Source organism: Pleurodeles waltl, chromosome 8 (genome assembly GCF_031143425.1).
Source record: "Pleurodeles waltl isolate 20211129_DDA chromosome 8, aPleWal1.hap1.20221129, whole genome shotgun sequence".
Taxonomy (NCBI): Eukaryota; Metazoa; Chordata; class Amphibia; order Caudata; family Salamandridae; genus Pleurodeles; species Pleurodeles waltl.
In genome coordinates, this window is record NC_090447.1 from 539,767,054 (window position 1) to 539,781,824 (window position 14,771).

Consider the following 14,771-nt stretch of genomic DNA (forward strand, 5'->3'; position numbering starts at 1 on the left):
TCCCTATCTCTATTGTGAAGCTGTACACTCAGGTAGAGAAATGTGTATGAGTGTTTTCCTTGATCTGAAGAGCATCTGTGAGAAAACATGAATGATATAATAATCCACCATACGTTATGGGTGGCACCATGCCAAATCTTTTGACAAAAGCTGGGTCTAGTAATGTAAATGTGAGGTTTTCTAAGATAAAGGGAATGGGAAATGTGTCACTGAAAGGCAAATTATCATGGTTGTGATATTGCTCCTACCCTACTTCTACCCCTCAAATAATTAATTGATTAATTAATGGGATGGTCGATGTTAGGTATTAGAGGAAGAGGGCACACAACCTTCAATTGTCAGGTGACATTATTGTAGATGGCTAATTGTTAAATAGATATTCTTGTGTAGCGCTGTTTAATCTTACAAAAGACAATTTATGTCTAACCCAACTCTTCCATTGGGAAGACACTATCACAGTGAAAAAAAATGGCAAGTAGGACCTCCATTGGAATCATTATTTTAAACAAAGATGGACATTTCATCTATATCATCTTGTTAGGCATAGCTATATGCCTAATTTAGAAGAGTCAAAATCTCAGGTGAAACATAATCAGATATGTGGTCCTCTTCATGATTATAGGCAATGTTTGACAGCTCCAATTTATCTACTAATCTATTACTTTTAATTCATGCTGATTTTTAAATCTTCTTTTTATTTTTAGAATTCTATACCTTATATATGTGGTTTAGTATAGCTTTTATTCCAGAGGAAGAAAGGTTTTTATTATATTTTAGGGTATTTAAACAGTTTTTTGGTATTATATTGCATGAAATCAGTAAACGTTTTGATAAGATTATTGGAATATCTGTGAAAGAGGAACTTGGATAAGATTAATCTGTCATCCTTTTTCTTTGGTAACATATGTTTTGATAAGATTATTGGAATATCTGTGAAAGAGGAATTTGGATAAGATTAATCTGTCATCCTTTTTCTTTGGTAACATATGTAAGATGTGTTTTACTTTTTTTCTGACTGCTTTGTTCTCTCGGAAATCTGATCTTAATTTGTACTTTTATGGCAACTGCCGAATAAAGTTCTTTGACTGACTGACAGCTCCAATTTATGTTGGATGAGTTGTGGTAAGTCTGGCATCCTCACACATATGTGCTGGTGCTGCACCCAGATTTAGGGCCCGATTACGAGTTGGGCAGTTGAACCGCCAGAACTCCAATATGATGGTGGTGAGGTGGCTGTCAAGGCGACGGCCTCACCTCTGTCATATTATGATGTTTCCACCAGGCTGACAGGAAGAAACCGTGATCTTACAATGTTTCTGCCGGTCAGCCCTGTGGAAACAGTGCGGCGATACTGGCCTCAGCTCCTTTAGGGAGCAGAGGCCAATGCCGTCGCACACAGCACCCTTGGAATGCGCACTCTCTGCCGTAGCACACAGTCTGCATTCTAAGATTGTTGGCAGGCCCTCAGTCTTACTGGCAAGAAATTTTAGCTATTAATCCCATTATACTGCCGTTTGACAATGCTGGTGAAGACAGCCTCTACCATCTCACCACTATGTCAGGCAATTCAATTGTGCATCTGTTGCACGCTGTTAGGTTCGCCATAATGCATTTTTTGAAACTTTTACAAGCTGCTCATCCAGAGGCTTTGTTGTGGACAAAAGGGTGGGATATTTATGCAATTAAAAAGTTATCTGTAATAGTTAATAAATAAATGCATACATTCAAGAAAATGTGGTTACCATTTAAGACACACATGAAAAGAAGCAGCTCTCCAGTGGTTGACCAGACCTATTTCCCAAATTTTGTAAGGCGTTCAACCCTATGAAAAATGTCATCCTATTCTGAAAACTTTAATGGTGATGATAATATGTAAATATATGTCAATGAACACTTTCCATCATACTTTCATTTGGGGCTGTCATTTCTGCAAAAGCATGTTACCGAACTCATTACACAAATGAGACTTTATTGGTTGCCTTGTCTCTTCTTTTTGGCATATTTGTATAGGTCCTTTTTGCTAAATCAGTTTTTTCTCACCCATGTCAACTCTCAGTGACCAGTTATTAATTATCTTTGCCCCCTTATATTTCATTCATGTCTTTGGATTTTTTATGATTTATTTTAAACTTGGGATTGTTTTAAATTGTCCAACTCTTTTGTCAGGGATAGGTCGAGATGGTCAGGGAAATATAACATCAACAAATGTGGCTGTTGTGTAGTGACCACTTATTGGTAGACCTTTAATATAGTGGTTGGCATTTATTTTCTGTGAGGGGGGGGTGTGCATATAAACAGAGGAGTGGAACCAGAGGAAGCTTGCTTTGCCCCACTTGAACCTTCTTACATTCTTAACTAAGGCTGTGGGTGTCTGGAAAGGGCATAATTTGGCTCATAGTGTCAGCTGTCTCCTAGTAACCTTCCAAAACTCATTTTATACATGCCTTTGCTTATCATCCTACCTAGTTTGTCCTCCTACTTAAGTTCATCTTGAACAACCAAATCACCAAGTTAAATCTATCTCTACACTTCCACTTGACTTGCAGGTGGCAATCTACGTATTGTCCTATAATTTGAAAACAGATGTTCACGTCTAACAAAATCAGAAAAGGAGGATTCTTTTTCCTAAGCCAGTTTTACTACCAGAGGTTTGTGATTAGACTCACTCCTATCTTGCACTTTCATGAATAGCCCTCTTTCCCAAGAATTACAGGATATCACAAAATAATGACTGACTTGCTTTCTTCACATAGTTATTTCTTACGGAGGAGTCTGACTTTATCCTCAAATTCTCAAACGTTAGCCAAAATAGACCAAGTAACACACAACACATGCCACCTCTGCTACTTATTTGATGTTACTATTTATGCCATTGACCAGTGGTATATAGTTATGTGGGATCTGTCAATTAATTATTAATTAAGGTTGTCTGGCACCTTACCTTACATTTAGGCCATATCCTCACCATAACATGTCATTAGGCACATTTGACACATTTTGTTGGTGGAGCACAATAGAAAGAGGACTAGACAGAAACAAAGACAGCAATCTAGATACATCTAGATACTATAGAAATCTGATTAAAAACTTGCACCTTGAAAATGTACTCAATAATAAGTCCCAATTTGATAATACTGCACTTTAATGTAGCCTTCAAGAATTGGAGTTAATAGTTTCTGCAATTTATGCCACTTTGGACAACTGGGCAGCAATAAGCATCAATAGATTTATAAATTAGGAAGGTGATAAGCAAACATTACTCAAGGGCATTCAGTACTTTCAAAGACGGGATAGGTAAATAGAAGTATGCATGCTATATCATACAGTAAATCCTACATACCCCTCGCCGCAGTTATGTCCCGCTGGAGCACGCATATGTACAACTGTAGAGTAAGTTGTGGAGCAGAGCCCAGGAAAGCTTGAATCACAGAGGCCCTACTGAATGCGGACCTATGAGTGTACAATTTCCCTTCAGCCTGACCAACTTCCTTCTCAACCTCATGTGAAAGTCCATCTTTGGGCAATTGCTTCTTCTTGGTGATGCTGACATAAGGCTCCTCCACACGGCCTGCACTGAAGTAAATATAAAAGACCTCCACACACCTGCAAACAAATCCAAATGGGGCATGTGGTAAGAATCAAATTAATAATGCAGAACAGCATTAATCATATTGTTACATGTTTAAAATAAGAGGCTGGCAAAGATGCATTTATGTTTTCAACTTCTGTGTGATGGCAATGAACTACGGATCTTGTTTTTCAACAGGACTGTTTACTATATGATACATCTAAAAACCATAACTGGTGAAACTGTATGCCTAGGGCAATGGACAAAAAATGTACATCCCTGAGTATGTTTCTATGTATATGTGTAGGCGAGCCAGAGAACCTTTCACAGCTATTGACTGAATTGTTTCTATGTGCTATAAAAGAAATCTTTGCACTTCTGCTGCCAGTGCTGCACTCTGCATCTATATTTGTGTATATGTATTTGAATGTGAGAAATCATATAATACATGTTCCATGTACGTATGGAAGATAGGGGTGGGTGAAAAATTCTGCTCTTCCAGCGGAGTTGGCAGAGTTTTGCCCACTCCACGTTCCGCATGGAGCACAGAGTTCCAACAAAATTTCACCAATTGCCGTGTAGTGGAGTTCTCTTGCTTGCGGCTCTTCAACATTAAGTTGAAGCACGGGTGAGAACTTGCATCACCTAGTATGATATTCGGGCAGTAGAATGCCTCCTGGCAAGATTTCTCAACGCAGGTGGTTGTGGCAGGTCACGATTGTTCACATTGAGAAAGCTGCCGCTCAAGTAGAAAATGTACTCAAGTGGCAGAAAGAAGCAGCACCCTCTGGCATGCCACCTGGTGCCATTCACACTTATTTTACAGTGCTGAAAAAGCTCCCAGCACTAAAAAGCACCGCGAGCAGCGTGGCATGTCTGATTTCCTCCAGCTCGCAGAACTCTGCGGAATCTCACAGAGTGTTTATGTAACTCCACAGAATTCTGCAGAGTGTAACTCTGAGACTTCTGCCCACTCTTAATGGAAGGTTATAATAGCAGGATTATACGACGGAACACCGAATTAAAAACAACTACTAACCTTAACAACGAGGTCGGAACACTGACCTCGTCCTTACTACTAATGATTTTACCACGAATGCCTTAACAACAATATTTCGTTGTAAAGGCATTCCTGATAAAACCATTACTAATAGGCACCATTCACCCTACATCCCACACCCCACCCCCCCAACCCCACCCCAAAACCTAAAACCCCCTGACCCCCACCCCCTCCCCAAAACCAAAAACGCCCCACCCCCCGAAACCCCACCCCAAAACCTAAAACCCCCTGACCCCCAACCCCCTCCCCAAAACCAAAAACGCCCCACCCCCCCAACCCCACCCCAAAACCTAAAACCCCCTGACCCCCCACCCCCTCCCCAAAACCAAAAACGCCCCACCCCCCCAACCCCACCCCAAAACCTAAAACCCCCTGACCCCCCACCCCCTCCCCAAAACCAAAAACGCCCCACCCCCCCAACCCCACCCCAAAAACTAAAACCCCCTGACTCCCCACCCCCTCCCCAAAACCAAAAACGCCCCATCCCCCAACCCCACCCCCAAACCTAAAACCCCCTGACCCCCCACACCCTCCCCAAAACCAAAAACGCCCCACCCCAAAACCTAAAACCCCCTGACACCCCACCCCCTCCCCAAAACCAAAAACGCCCCATCCCCCAAACCCCACCCCAAAACCTAAAACCCCCTGACCCCCACCCCCTCCCCAAAACCAAAAACGCCCCATCCCCCCAACCCCACCCCAAAACCTAAAACCCCCTGACCCCCCACCCCCTCCCCAAAACCAAAAACGCCCCATCCCCCAATCCCACCCCAAAACCTAAAACCCCCTGACCCCCCACCCCCTCCCCAAAACCTAAACCCACTACTTACCTTAGTCAACCCCTTGTCACCTGCGTCGTCCTCCTTCGCCAACTCCCTTCTTTGTACCTTAACCACGGATGTTCGTTGTTCAGAACATAAGTAGTTAATGCACAAAAAAACGAAGTCGTGGTTAAAGAAAGCGTTGTTGCGCTTTCGTTAACCACGACTTTCGTAATAAAAAAGTCGTAAAAAAGGATGTTTTCCTAATAGCAGTGCACATGTTATATCAGTTTTGTATGTGTGGGAAAACGTTGTGCTGTCGCTGTCTGTGTCACACCTGTATCCTGTTCCATGTGAGGAAAACTTACACTACCACTGTCTTAGCTAGACTTTTCCTTTGTGAAAGGAAAGCATGCATGATTCTCTCTATGCTATACCTGATGTTTGTAACTATGGGCAAATGTGTATGCATGTGTTGTGGAGTGTGTGTGGGTGTGTGTGGTGTGAGACGCCTGCACCCACAATGAGCTTGCTGCACCAGTGATGGAAGCAAGCACTAATGTTGTCTGTGCCATAAATGGTATAGATGTGAATGAAGCTTGCACTGTTATTAACCATGTTGTATGTATCATGTGTGTAATAGTGAAGGGTGCAAAGGCTAAAACGGTTGGCTTTGTCTGTGTTATTATATTTCAAATCCGTAGATGCAAGACATCGGATGAGCGGCCCAGCATAAGGTATCACTTCCAAAACCATGTCAGACATCTTCGTTCCTGTTCAGTTCCACCATGTATACAATTAAGGTATAATGCAGGAAAAGAAGACAAACTGCATTGGGGGCTTGTCTTCAGAAAATGAAATAACTGCTGACAGGTCCACCATAGTGTCATGGCCTGACAGGCCTGATGTCAAAGCTGTTGTGCAGTGCCCAACTATCTCTTCAATGAGACATTTATAAAAGAGATGAATATTATTATACATTTTTTTAGCTTTATGGTATGCCTGTTCTGCTTAGAAAGCAGGCATCATATGCAGCTGGCAACACTTTTCAAACCCCACGGAAAACATGTTCTATTTTGTTTTACATCTCATGAGGCCCTTGGCTCTTGTATCTAGTACCAGGTTTAGATCCCTTCTGTTGAATTTTTCTCATTTCTTAATATATTGTTCCTTCCACAGAGGCCATAAATTTACAAGAATATGGATAGTTTTTAGTACACTGCGTGAACACGAGCAAAAGAAGTTGTGTTTTTGAAAGCGATCCATAAAGTCTAGTTCTAAGTTAAAGGTGGCCAGATAAAGGTGTGGGATATCCCAATACGTGTGCCACTTACACAAATAAGAGGTCTTAATCCTTAATAATGTAGCAGAAATAGCAGTTATGTTAAGTGTATTACACGTATAGCAAGATTAATAACAAATGTCATAGAAAAAGTGAGCTTGCAGTTTCGTACACTTTCTCTTAAACACCTTCATAACCTAAAATTCCACCATCACCAGAAAACACTGCCCCCACCACAGAATTAAATCATACCATAATATAGCTATTGAACGTTACACACGTTAAACACTAAGGGCCTGATTTAAGAAAAGTGGTGCTGCTTCCAATGTAGTGCCACTTTTCTTGCGCCCATTAGCGCCCCCCTACCTCCATCATGTGTGCGCCTTATTTAATACACGGCACACCTTGGCGCAGGGTAGGGGCAATAGCGTTGACATTTTTGACGCTATTGATGTACTATGTAGGATTACCACCAAAATGTTGGCGCTAATCCTGCACAGCACATAGGGGCCATTTGAAAGCAATTGTGTGCCCCCTTTTAACGCCTGTTCTGTGCAGGCGTAGAAGTAGCCACAAAAAATGACGCAGTGGAATCTCATAGATTCCACTGTGCTATTTTTGCAGTCCTCTTAATGGGGGAACGCCCCACTTGCTTATATTATGCCTGGCGCAGGCATAATGTAAGCAAGGGGCTACAAAGTGGCGCAATGCATACATTGCGCCACTTTGTAAATATGGCGCAGCAAATTTGGCCTCGTTGGGCCACATTAGCATAAAAACAAATGATGCTAATGTGAAGCAAGGAGGCTCCAGGCCCTGTTAAATCTGGGCCTAAGGGTCTGCTTTACGAAGCCTTTTTGTGGTCACAAAGACAGCAATTCTCAACATTGTAGGCATAGTGACCGGAAACAAAAAAAACGCAAAGTACTAAGGGTAATCTGCGGAGTCACAAAAGCCTTTACGACTCCCAAAGTACATTTTGGGACTCACTGTGATTTCAAAGATGGAGACATAAAAGATGTGTCCCCTATTGGTGCCATATCTTAATGCAATGTATAAATGTTTTGTGGCATCTACTGCAGTTGCAAACCATTAATTGAATAATGACACCTGAAAGGGGTGCTATGTGACAGCTTTCACTTTCTGAATATGGGGTGCCAGCATCGGGTGGAAGCAGCTCTGCATGCCCCTCTGCCAGTCACAGAATGACCATTTCATTTTTAATCCCTAAAGGGCTGGGATAGAATAAAGTAGGTATTCTGTGAATATGAATGCTGTGATGGATGTCTTCCGTCACTCGGAGGCCCCAGTACCACATTTGCAGCCCACTAGGTGGCATTTCAAAAACATAATCCTACCTCATCAGTGGTAATCAGGCATGATTCTTTGAATTCTACTAAATGGTCATTTTTCACTACAGTAGATTTGAACATCAGCGCAAAATGAAGGTTGGGTCGCAAAGCAGTCAGAGTGCAAAAACACCAACTGCTGTGAGACCCAGCCTTCTTAGTACATTGGGTGCTTACTGTTCATGGACTCAATCTTGTGATTTAGCTGTAAGAAGATGCAGGCCCTCACACAGAGGTGGGCGGAAATTGGAGATGGCATGACAAAGGCACTTCCTCTGCCACCCCAGGTATGGCTAGCACACAGAATTTAAGCCTGTCTATTTCTCTCCCGAAACAGCCCTTCTGTCCCTGGTGGGAGCCACGTTAGAGGGAAAAGCGTGCCATGTCCCGTTGAGATTCTAGTGCACCCATGCTCAAGGGAAAGAAACTTTGATGCACTGCATGGTCCTGCACAGATCAGGGGACTGATGCACTCCCAAAGTAATCAATCTACTTAATGAGCGTGGTATAGATTTACTCTTCAGTACTAAAACATGTTTTCCTTTCAACTCACCTCAACCCATTCTTTGTTGTCTTGGTTCCTAATGGATCTCACTGATCCAGATTAGCCCTCACCCATAACAAGGTGTGGCCATGGACCCTGATGAGCACTGACATCTATTACTTATTTGAACTTGTATCAGCAGGTACTCGTTGAACCATTCCCAAACCTCTATGCATTCATATAATTAATGACCCAAAAAGATAAGAGGTATAACGTACATGTCATAGATTAGTTGAAAGAACTCATTGTGTTCGTGGCAGTACATAATTCCACCAGCATCTTTAAAGGGGATTTCATTGTCACATGCAACTTCACCATGAACTCTATGACATCATTCCGGGCCCCATGGACCGCTTTGTGGCGCAGACTGGTACCTGGAATGGTCAGACAATAAATATTTGTTCAGCATATGTGCCACCTAAGTTACATGGCGAAACGCTCCCTGCCCTGGGAAAAGTATAATTGGAAATGCCAGTTGGCATTTTGCTCCTGGGGGGGAGATATGAATGATACTATGGCATCAGAACGTGACAGGCTGAAAAGCACTAGAGCAGTTAATCTCAAAAGCCCGTTGAGATCATTCTGACTCCCTGGGACTTGTGGACCTATGGAGGGACCACAACCTCCAGGCACAACAGTTTACATACTTAGCGATTTCACACAGGTGCCTCTCCTGACTGGGTTACTTCTTTACACACATGACAGACGCGGGGAGATTCCACAGTGTGAGGCATCTGGTGTGTGGCATATCAGATCACTCCCCAGTGATAGTTATGCTAACAGGGAATATGAAGGCTAAGACCTTGCCTCATAGGATAGCAGCATGGCACTTCAAAGATGATACATTCCAAGAGAAAATTAGAGAGTGGACGGAACACTACTTCCAGGAAAATTTAGGATCAGTGGAATCATCTGGCACCCTGTGGGAGGCATTTTAAGTAAAGTGGTACTGAGGAGCCACACGCAAGCAGTAATTGGGGAGACCAACAAAGAGAAAATCAGGCGTATGACAGACTAGAGGGAGAGATCGCAGAGGGGAGGCAACAAAGACAATGGATATGGAGCTGACCCCAGAGCAATGCCACCGACTACAGCTCAAACAAGAACTTAAGGACCTGGCAGAAAACGCTGCCAGAAAACATGCAGTGTCAGAAAAAAGACACCTTTATGGCGTGGAAGACAAGGACAGCAGACTGATAGTGTGGTTAGAAAAAAGAGATGGGGGTCGAAATTGGGTGGCAGAAATACAGGATGAAGGGGGAAGGGCTAACACCTCGGAACAGGAAACAGTAGAGGCCTTCGCCTCCTATTATGAACAGATCTATGCCTTCAGAACGGTTCATACAGTAGAGGACTGTGCAGAACTCCTGGAAGACCTCTATCTTCCGGTCCTTTCGATGATAGATAGAGAGGCACTGGATCAGGACATAACTGTGGAGGAAGTGCAGGAAGCTATCGGGGGGTTGCAATCAGGTAAGGCGACATGTCCTAACAGCCTATCAGTCGAGTTATACAAGAGTGTTGCTATCATAGAAGCCCCTCACATGCTGGCAATGTTTCAGGAATCCGGAAAGGTGGCATCCCTCCCACTGAATCAAAGAGATGTCATAATTGTAGTAATGCACAAAAAGGGCAAGCCCCAAAATGGCTTGTGGCTCCTACCGGCAGATATCATTAATAAACTTAGAAGCTAAAGTGCTGGCGAAAATCCTGAGTAAAAGGCTCCAGTTGGTAATATCAAACTTGGTACATCCCGACAAGTCGAGCTTTATGCCGAACAGGAGCACCAAACTTAATCTTAGAAGACTATACTGTGTACTTCATGCAACAAAGGCACCAGACGCAGATGCAGCTATGGTATTGTCACTGGACGCGAGAATGGCCTTTGATAGTATAGAGTGGACATTCCTTTACGCAGTACTCACTGAACTGGGATTCAGCCCTGGGTTCTGCATGTGGGCACAGTTACTATATTATGAATCAAGGGCCAGAGTTAAAGTAAATGGGGTGGTTTCGCCTTTTTGCCTTGGTGATAGAACCATTAGCTGCCTGGATATGACAAGATCCGCTCATCTGGGAAATCCGGGTAGGACTCAGTTGGGAGGCCCGGATCTCCATATATGCAGATGATATTTTGCTATACGTCACAAAGCCAAGTCGCTCAATAGATAGGATACTACACATCCTACACACCTTTGGGCAATAGTCAGGAAACCAAATAAATTGGGACAAGTCCCAGGCCTTTTGGTTAACAGAGGGGGAGAAAAATCTTCCACCCGAATATGAGTTACCTTGACAAAGAACAGGTCCACATATCTGGGAATATATATCACATGGAGTCCTGAATCATTCCTTAAAGAAAACCTTTACCCACAATTAGACTGCCTTCGGGCAATGTATCGCACTAGCAGGCAGTTCTGTTATCCTTAATGGGCCACGCAGCCCTATTCAAAATGATGACCCTCCCTCAATTGTTATATGTTCTACAAAATACTCCATACCCAGTGACCAAAGATTTCTTTAATTAAATCAACAGTGAGTTGGGGGCCCTCTTATGGGATGGGGGTAGTTCACGTATTGCCCTGACTAAGCTTCAGAGAGGAGTCTTTGATGGGGGATTGGCAATATGATTTCCAAGTATACTATTGGGGGTACCAGTTCGCCACAGTGAATGGATGGGTATTTGCAGTGACGAACCAGCATACAGGGTAAATGCAACTTAAATGGGAGAAAGGGGCTATCCTGTAATACTGTATTCTAGGAGAAGAGAGCCTGGTCTTCCCCCAGACATTAGCCGTGGTTCGAGCCTGGAGAGAGGTAACAAAGTTATTAGGCTGGGAGAACATACCGAAGAGTACAATCCCACTTTGGGATAGCAACCAATTGGGTGAGCTGCGTAAACTAGGGGGTTGTAATAGATGGGATCTCATTGGCATAGAGCGACTGGGAGATATGTGGAGGAATAGGAGGATTATCTCATGTGAAGAATTCCGTACTGAGATTGATATGCAGACTCAGAGAGATATTGATATATACAGTTAAGGCATGCACTCCGACGATACTTAAAGGAAGGGGACACACTTCCAGATGTATCCCCATTAGAGGACAGATTGTTGATGGAACCACTCCCAGGCAAGGCAGTATCAGTGATCTATAAAAAGATATTGAATAATAGTCCGGATCCTCTTCGCAAACTTCAGGAGGCCTGGGAAGGAGACATAGGCCCCATAGAATACGAAGACAGGCAGGAGGCCCTGCTGAGCCCCCGTTTGGTGGCGATCTGAGCCAGTTTCACCTCATACAACTCAGACTCCTACATAGGTCATACTATTCCAGATCCCTCCTCCTACACCACATAGGCCGAAGTGACTAATTCATGCAACAGGGGATGCGGACAGGTGGGGACGACCTCACAACATATGTGGCTGTCCAGTCATTCAGGGCTTCTGGTCCCAGGTTGTATTGGAGATGTCCCGAGCAACGGGCCTAGAAGTGCCGCTAGAAGCAAGGTGGGTTATCCTAGATATCACGGGGAGGAAAAATGGCCCAGACAACAAACAATATGGCTGAAACTAGTGGCAGGGCTGGCCAAGAAAGATATAGCTGAAGTATGGGGGACAAGCAAACCTCCATCGGTTACTGACTGGAAACATAACATAGACTGGTGTCAACAGGCCGAGCAGGAGCTCTACAAAGGTAGGGGCAGTACTAGGAAATATGAGGAAAATCTGGACCCACTGGCTTAACTATAGAGGCTTCTAGGTGGGGGCTGGCTATAGGGCAAAAGCATAGAGTACACTGAAGCACTGATTGGTAACGAGGGTTCTGATAAGAGCAGGTTAGTCTTAGACGGAATACTGAATAATGGTTGCACTACCTGACCGATATGTCAAATTGAAACACTATCATTTGATCGAACAGCAAATTGTGATCCAGATAATAATGATGACAAGATATGTATTATGAGCATTTAAGTACTTTAATAAAAAGAGATTAAAAAAAAACTCTATGACATATGTTTCCACCAAAGCCTGCTTGCTCTATCCTTTCCTACAGCTACTTGATGTCCTATACATGATACAGCACAGACATAAGGACCCTCATTCCGTGCTGGCTGGTAATCTGTTTGCACCCAAATCAGGGAATTATCACTCAAGTCCAAACTAACATTTATGGGAATTTACTGCACAGACCTTGGGATTTTTCCCCCAGAGATATTACTAAGATAATTCTGATGAAATATTTTCATGTAAAAAGTACATTGTTTTGAGATTTGCATTTAGAAACAGGGAAACGTCAATTATTAGTGTGTTATCTCCTATTTCTGAGATGCCAAAGTAGTAATGTTGCAGGGAAAACCGAACTCAGTGGTATTAGTAATTCAGTCTGTGTGAAATTATACAGCAGCACTAAGAAAGTGTCGCTAAATGTAATTTTAGCACTCGTAAATATCAAAAATTCAGAAGCTTGAACATGAGTTATGAGAAACTGAATAGTGATCTGGACTACAGTATATTGAAAGCATGAAGGAAGAAGGAAATTAAATAACTGGATGACAAGAATTTAACAATGGTTAGCAAGTATACTGTTGGGCATACTTGTAAGTGCTCCTGGTGCAATACTGCCATGCAATTCTCATAAAAAAGTAGGAAATCGATGAAGGACACTGAGCAATATGAAAGAAAACTTTTAAATATAAATCAAGATATCATGAACTCCCAATACATCCAAAACCAAAGTCTGCAGACAAGAGAACTTTAACCTACCTGTGGTATTCTTCACCACAATAATTATAGCTATAAAACAATTCACTAAATATCAGATGATGAAAAAGCAGGAAAAATATTTTTTTTGATAGCAAAACTAGAAGATGTGTTGCAGTGTACTGACAAAATCAGAGATCCAGAAACTACGATCATAGTGGAAGATCAAAAAGTGAGCCTAACTATTTCTGAGGAATTCTATAAGACGTCATCTATGGAAAGCATGAGACCAAATCACAAATGCATTACAAATATGGCAAAAATGATCCATTAACACTCTTTCTGAAAGGCAAGTAACAAGTGTAAAAAATTCTAAAGGCAGTAAACTATCTGAAAAAAGGAAAAACTACAGACCCAGATGGAATCCTGCATGAGGTCAATAAAACACTAAAGCCTTCATTACAAGTTTGTCAGACTAGGGCAAGGTATATACCACACAGGTAAATACCCTTAAGTCAATTATATTTTGTAAGTTTGCGCCGCATTTGCGTAAGCAAATTACGCAAATGCGGCGCAAAAAAATGTAAATATGATCATAAGTTACTTACCACCAGTGGTAAATACCTTCGATTTCAGGCTTTTAGAGAGAAAATGAAGCATAAGATGCGGAATAAGTTGTTAGCAAACCAAGTTCAGCATGTTTTGCCTTTTTCTCCGGGTCTTTTACCCAAACTTTAGCAGCTTTCATCTATCAGGTCTGCACAGAAATCTAGTTCACATCAATAAACAAAGGTTTGTATGCTGCAAGGTGACCTAGGGCTCCATTTACATTATATATATTTGCTGGTATTACCTTTACTTCAGCTAATCAACAAGAACTAGATTTTATCATTGTCAAAGTAGAGTATCTTTAGGATGATTTAATTTTTGATATACCATTGAAAGACTGATTAAAGCACTGCATATAAAAATCCTGTTTTTTCTGGTCTGGTTTACAGTATAGGTGCCCATACTCATTAGTGCTACTGTTTTGCATATTGAACTGTTAGCAATTAAACGAAGGGCTGATAAAAAGATCCTCAGCTTTACTATGCACAATAACAACAATTTAAAAAAAAGTCAAGATGTGTCACACCATCATAAAAACAATGACTTGATTACACTGTAATATTTGTTGAAGCAAACATCTGAATTCAGGAAAATCTCTAGATATAAAATTAATTCAGCAAAAACAGAGATTTGGAGCGTCATTTGCAGTTTGGGGGACAGGGTCCTCCACCACAAATATGTCCACGAAACTGATCGTCTGCCTGTTCTATTGAGAGTCAGGCGGACCATTGTGTTTTCTGCCTCTGGTGGCCCACTGGCTCCCATCAGCGGAAACCTTACGCCAACAGACTTGGGGCTGTCAATATAAGTACACCAGACTGTCCTCCCTATTTAGCACATACAGTTTAATGCACTTTTGTTTTTTTCCAGAACATCCAGGAAAGGCTTGGTGGTG

At 42.3% G+C, this 14,771-nt stretch overlaps 1 protein-coding gene across 2 annotated transcripts in view; it reads right to left on the reverse strand.

The window, feature by feature from the left end:
- LANCL3 (LanC like family member 3) overlaps positions 1-14,771 on the reverse strand; it is a 396,607-nt gene that overhangs the window by 106,716 nt on the left and 275,120 nt on the right. For both annotated transcript variants that reach the window (XM_069204602.1, XM_069204604.1), the window contains one exon: positions 3,341-3,603. In XM_069204602.1, coding sequence (XP_069060703.1) covers positions 3,341-3,603 — 263 coding nt within the window. The remainder of the gene's footprint in view (positions 1-3,340; positions 3,604-14,771) is intronic.